The sequence below is a fragment of the Nycticebus coucang genome, chromosome 9 (genome assembly GCF_027406575.1).
Source record: "Nycticebus coucang isolate mNycCou1 chromosome 9, mNycCou1.pri, whole genome shotgun sequence".
NCBI lineage: Eukaryota > Metazoa > Chordata > Mammalia > Primates > Lorisidae > Nycticebus > Nycticebus coucang.
In genome coordinates this window covers 63,200,327-63,206,998 of record NC_069788.1, presented here as the reverse complement: position 1 = coordinate 63,206,998, position 6,672 = coordinate 63,200,327, and the positions used below count along the sequence as shown (strand labels likewise).

At 41.5% G+C, this 6,672-nt stretch overlaps 1 protein-coding gene across 1 annotated transcript; it reads left to right on the top strand.

Moving 5' to 3' along the window:
* Nucleotides 1-1,187: 1,187 nt before the first annotated feature.
* Nucleotides 1,188-1,772, top strand: LOC128593117 (proteasome maturation protein-like). The gene has a single exon (XM_053600881.1). It carries the CDS (start codon nt 1,254-1,256, stop codon nt 1,746-1,748), a length of 495 nt encoding a protein of 164 aa, XP_053456856.1. The 5' UTR covers nt 1,188-1,253; the 3' UTR covers nt 1,749-1,772.
* The last annotated feature ends 4,900 nt before the right edge of the window (nt 1,773-6,672 follow it).

Below are 6,672 nucleotides of genomic sequence, written 5' to 3'. Positions count from 1 at the left end.
AACCAACCGCATCTTTCATGAATTGTCAGCCTGCAGTCTCTGCTGTGGATTATATCATAGGCAGTCCTCAGTTTATGAACAAGATGAATTCTGTAGGTTTGTTTTTTTCTTTTTTTAAGAGACAGAGTTTCACTTTATTGCCCTCGTTAGAGTGCTGTGGCGTCACAGCTCACAGCAACCTCCAACTTCTGGGCTTTGGCGATTCTCTTGCCCCAGCCTCCTGTGTAGCTGGGACTATAGGCACCCGCCACAATGGCCAGCTATTTTTTTTGTTGTTGTTGTTGCAGTTTGGCTGGGGCTGGGTTTGAACCCACCACACTTGGTATATGGGGCCGGTGCCCTACCTGCTGAGACACAGGCACCACCTTTTAATTTTTTTTTTTGAGACAGAGTCTCACTATGTCACCCTCAGTATAGTGCCGTGGCATCACAGCTCACAGCAACCTTAAACTCTTGGGCTTAAGCGATTCTCTTGCCTCAGCCTCTGGAGTAGCTGGGACTACAGATGCCCACCACAATGCCCGGCCATTTTTTTTTGTTATAGTTGTAATCATTGCTTCAGCTGTCCTGGGCTGAAGTTCAAACCTGCCAGCCTCGGCATATGTGGCTGGAGCCCTCCCCATAGAGCACCAGCCTGTAGGTTTGTTCTTAAGTTGAATTTGTATGTAAGGTGAAACAGGTACATTTACTTATTACCTGTAATGGCCTCCCTTCATAAGGTGAGTCATATGTCAGTCGGATGTTCGTGACTCACTGTAACAGCCTTTATCTGTAAGTTCAAGTTGTACATAAGTCAGATGTTTGTGACTCAGGGACTTACTGTAATGTGATTGAAATTCAGAATGTTTTCATGCAATATTTTCAAGCACCGCGCGCAAGCGTGTGTGAACTAGAGAGATTGTTTAAGGAAGGGGTCCTCAAACTACGGCCCGCCGAGGACATTTATCCGGCCTGCCGTGTTTTTGCCACCGCTGCCTGTCCTGCTTAGCAGCAGACTGTTCCCGGTCCACAGTGCGCATGTGTGGAATGTGCGCCGCACTCTGACTCCTCTCAGTCTCGGGACTAACTCATGCACAGTTGCATCACTTGTTACGACTAGCAGTGACAAATATGGAACCGGACGTTGACCATCTCATTAGCCAAAAGCAGGCCCATAGTTCCCATTGAAATACTGATAAGTTGGGAAATGGAAGTAAGCGGCGGGGTAGACTGTAGGTAACGGGGCTGAGAGACTGTTCGCGGAGTCCGTGAAGATGAATGCCAGAGGACTTGGATCACAGCCAAAGGACAGTATTCCAGTTACTGAACTTTCAGCAAGTGGACCCTTTGAAAGTCATGATCTTCTTCGGAAAGGTTTTTCTTGTGTGAAAAATGAACTTTTGCCTAGTCATCCTCTTGAATTATCAGAAAAAAATTTCCAGCTCAACCAAGATAAAATGCATTTTTCCACACTGAGAAACATCCAAGGTCTATTTGCTCCACTAAAACTACAGATGGAATCCAAGGCAGTGCAGCAGGTTCAGCGTCTTCCATTTCTTTCGAGCTCAAACCTTTCACTGGATATTTTGAGAGGTAACGATGAGACCATTGGATTTGAAGATATTCTTAATGATCCATCACAAAGTGAAGTAATGGGAGAACCACACCTGATGGTGGAATATAAACTTGGTTTACTGGAATACATTGGGCTGTTTGTGAAAACAGAGGGGCCGCGTCTTTTTTATGGTTGTTTTTTTACTGTGATTTGATGTATACGACATTGAAAGTGCTGATGTAAAAAAAAGAAAAAAATACTGATAAGTTTGTTGATTTAACTTTACTTGTTCTTCATTTTAAATATTGTATTTGTTCCTTTTTTTTTTTTTTTTTACTTCAAAATAAGATATGAGCCGTGTGCATAGGAATTTGTTCATAGTTTGTTTTTTTTTAAACTATAGTCCGGCCCTCCAACGGTCTGAGGGATAGTGAATGGGCCCCCTGTTTAAAAAGTTTGAGGACCCCTGGTTTAAGGGGAGTTGTAGTGTGTAGGAAGGTGAAGAAATAGAGGGAAGAAGACAATGAGAAACAAGTAAGTTTGCTTTCATACCCTAAGCCCTTCAGAGTGTATGTTCCCCCCTGCTCTACTTCTGCTTGGCCATAAATCAAAGCTCCAAGTAGCCCACTACACTCATTTTATTTAGAACACTGGGTTGGATGTGACTCGATACCTGGCCCCTGTGGAGCAAGGATCAGTAACCACATATTTTGCCTGTTGCTTTCCCATGGAGTGTGAGAACCACGCTTCCCAGAATCTTACCTCAAGGAACTCCACATGGAGATCATCACAGGTGTGTCATCCTCCTGGAGGCAGATTTCTCTTTGCTGGGACAATCAGGAAAGCCTTTTCCTGGAAGGCTTTCCTAATTGTCTGGAAGGAAGGGCAAACAAGGCATCTAGGGTACAAAATTTAAGGACACTAGAATTTGGGCCATAAGAAGAAACGAAGTACTGGTTTGTGCTGTAACACAGATATGTCTTGAAAACATCATGCTATGAAAGAAGACAGTCACGAAAGATCACATGTGGTATGATCCCATTTATATGAAATGTTCAGCATAGGTGAATCCATAGAAGAAAAAGATAGTTAGTGACTGCCAATACCACATGGGAGGGTAGGGGGGGCATAAGTGAGGAATGGCTGCCAACAGGATTTCTGCTGAGGAGTACAGGCAGTCCCTGAGTTATGAACATCTGACTTACATACAACTTGCACTTAACCAATGGAGGCTACTACAGGTAATAGGTAAATGTATCTGTTCCAACTTACATACAAATTCAACTTAAGAACAAACCTACAGAACCTATCTTGTTTGTAATCTGGGGACTGCCTATAATGAAAAAGTACTAAAATTGATTGTGATGATAGTTGTACAACTCTGTGACTAGACTAAAAATCACTGAATTGTACACTTTAGATAGGTGAATTGCATGCTATATAAACTATATCTTAATAAAGCTATTACGAAAATAAAACAGATAGGCTTGGTACCTGTAGCTCAAGTGGCTATGGTATCAGCCACATACAACAGAGCTGGCAGGTTCGAATCCAGCCAAGGCCTGCCAAACAGCAATGACAACTACAACCAAAAAATGGCCTGGCATTGTGGTAGGCACCTGTAGTCCCAGCTATTTGGGAGGCTGAGGCAAGAGAATCACTTAAGCCCAAGAGCTGGAGGTTGCTGTGAGATGTGATGCCACAGCACTCTACTACCCAGGGCGACAGCTTGAGGCTCTGTCAAAAAAAAAAAAAAAGAAGGAAAGGAAAGGAAACAGATAATGGAGACACAGACCTTCTCAACTGGAAGGAACTGTTATGGGACCTGAAAAAAAAAAGTTAAGATGGGACTATTGACAGAAGAGAAGTCTGAACTTGAATAATTCTGAAATTGATGCCTTGGTGCCTGGTTTATTTCACCAGAGTCCAGACAGCCATGAATAGTTATTTTAATCCTTAGTATAGATTCAAATTGAACCAGTATTAACCAAATATCTGCCACTAGCCCATCATTGGGTTCCTACACACCTACATTCACTGAATCACTTTACAAAAGAGCACCTACTTCATGCCAGACTTCAACTACACAGATAAAAGTAAGGCCCCAGATCTCAGGAAGCTTAGAGTCTGGTATGGAAGGGGGCTGGGCAATCTTAATCTTTTTGTGTCATGAACATCTTTGGCCCACTTCTTAGATTCTTTTTTTTTTTTTTGTTGTTTTTTTTTTGGCCGGGGCTGGGTTTGAACCTGCCACCTCCGGCATATGGGACCGGCGACCTACTCCTTGAGCCACAGGCGCTGCCCATTCTTAGATTCTTTTTGAAATTATGCATAAGCAATTGACTACAGAGACTTAGTAAAAAATAAAAAAAAAAAAGCAGAAAATGGCCAAAAAATTTGACAGAAACTGAGAACAATATGTTTAAATGTTTAAAATAAAATATGAAGACAGGCATTAGAATATGAACAAATCGTGATGTCATTATTTATGTTCTTTTTCTTGAGACAGGGTCTCACTTTGTTGCCCCCAATAGAGTGCTGTGGCATCACAGCTCACAGCAATCTCAAACTATTGGGCTCAAGCCATCCTCTTGCCTCAGTTTCCCGAGTAGCTGGGACTACCGGTTCCCACCACAACGCCCAGCTATTTTAGAGACGAGGTCTTGCTCTTGCTCAGAATGGTCTTGAATCCGTGAGCTCAGGCAGTCCAACCCCCCTCGGCCTCCCAGAATGCTAGGATTACAGGCGTGAGCTACTGCGCCTGGCCCTATGTACTTTTAAATTAATGCATTAAATAATAAGATCTAATAGCACATTTAATAACTATTGTACTTTCAAATTGAGATAAGAAAGCTCATTACTTATAATGAGGCATGAAAATACCTGTGATTTCCATGACACAAAGTCATTGGTAGTGTTAATACAACTGTAATATGTTGCCCACATTCGACATTACAATTCAAGAACTTAGTGAAAACTAACTTCTTGGGGACTTCTAGGGGCATCTATGGACCCAAAGTTAAGAAAACTCAGCTGGACATGGTGGTCTTTTGGTAGCTGGCTACTTGGGAGGTTGAGGCAGGGGAGAATTGCTTGAGCTCAGGAGTTCCAGGCTCTACTGAGATATGATTGATCAGCCATGGCCCTCCTGGCAGTAGGGAGACCATGGGACAGGCAGTAAGTGGTACCTATAGAATGTGGGGAGCCCCTGGTTACAGAGCTCATGTACCCTGGTTAAATGTACCTGTGCACGTTCTCTGAGCCTCAGTTTCCTCAACTATAAAAAGTAGATAGAAATAGTGCCCATGGGACTGTTGTGAGCATGAACTGAGAAAGCACCTGAAACATTTAGCATAGAGCCTGGCACACAGACTAATCAGTGTTAAACAGGAGCTCCTGGTGTCCCCGGGGATGGTTTTGGTTCATAGAAATAGCCATCTAGGCATTCTGAGGATTGTTTTAAAACAAGTTTAAAAACTTCTCTCTTCCATGACTACTTATAGTTCCCTAAGTGTTCTTTAAACTTTCTTTCCAAAAGGAAAGAATATTCTAAAATATTAGCTTGCATTCCCACCAGCAGTGCAGAAGAGCAGCAAATAATTGAGGTGAAGGCTATGTTAACCTGTTTGATGTAAGAATTCCAAATTGTATATAAAATCAGCACATTGCACCCCATAAATGCATTAATGTACAGTTATGATTTAATAAAAAAATTTAAAAAACTTCTCTCTTTGTTAAGGTTATTCAGTGTACTTAAAAAATCTTATTCTAAGTCTAGCGAATTATAACAATCACCTTTAAAGGGCATTTATTTATTTATTTATTTTAGACAGAGTCTCACTCTGTTGCCCTGGGTAGAGTGCCATGGCATCATAGATCACAGCAACCCCAAACCCTTGGGCTTAAGTGATCCTCTTGCCTCAGCTTCCTGAGTAGTGGGGACTACCCCTTTATGTGGCTTTTAAATAATACTTGGCCCCATTTACAAACTTAAATACTTACAAATATTTTAAATTGCGTTTTTAAATAAATCAATATTGTATGAGTCTACACCTTGCTACTCAATGTGTGGCCCACAGAACCTCTGTATGATCTAGGCCAGTGGTTCTCAACCTTCCTAATGTCACGACCCTTTAATACAGTTCCTGTGGGTCGCCACCCACAGGTTGAGAACCGCTGATCTAGGCACTTGTCAGAAATGCAAAACCTTTAGCCTCACCCCAGATGTATTAAAGCAGAATCTGCATTTTCACAAAATCCCCAGATTATGATTATTATAATCTGACAAAGCAGTAAAGTCACTGAGACGTAGGGTTTTCCAAAGTAATTTATCAACTTTTATAAATACTATGGGTGGCACTTATGTTCTCCTAATCTACACAAACTGAATATACTTCCCTTACCCTCATATGCTTAAATCAGTTATTCAAACATACATTTTTAAATTTCCAGTTAATAAGAGAGTATATACAATCAGGTTGCATTATTTGCGTTTGTAAGGTAGGCTCCAAAGTCTGAGTTGTAGTTGAGTCTTTCACCTAGAAGTGTGCCCTATACCCTTACATTATACCCGATAAGTCGGAAATTACTAAGCCTGTCCCCCATCTCCCTTCTTGACTTCATGTTTTTCTCTCATTCAGTTCTCAAATATACATTTTGAATTAGCATTAGAGGGCTGTTCCTTTTTGTTGTTGTTGTTGTTTTGAGAGAGAGTCTTACTCTGACTCCTGGGCTAGAGTCCCTTGGCATCAGGCTAGTTCACAACAACCTCAAACTCCTAGGTTTACGTGATCCTCCTCCCTCAGACTCCTGAGGAGCTGGGACTATAGGCACCCACCAAGATGCTGGCCAGTTTTTCTATTTTTAGTAGAGATAGGGTCTCACTCTTGCTCAGGCTGGTCTTGAACTCCTGAGCATAAGCAATCCACCCAACTCAGCCTCCCAGAGTTCTAGGATTGCAGGTGTGAGCCACTGTTCCTGGCCTTATTCTTTTAATTCAAGGGGACAAGTTTTCTAAAATATCACAAGTAAATAAAATATCAAATATGTATAAGTTGTTTCTTATCCCTATAATATTAAATCCTATAATTTTGAATTATCTCAAAGCTTTTAACACTCAATTTTAATCATTTCTGGGT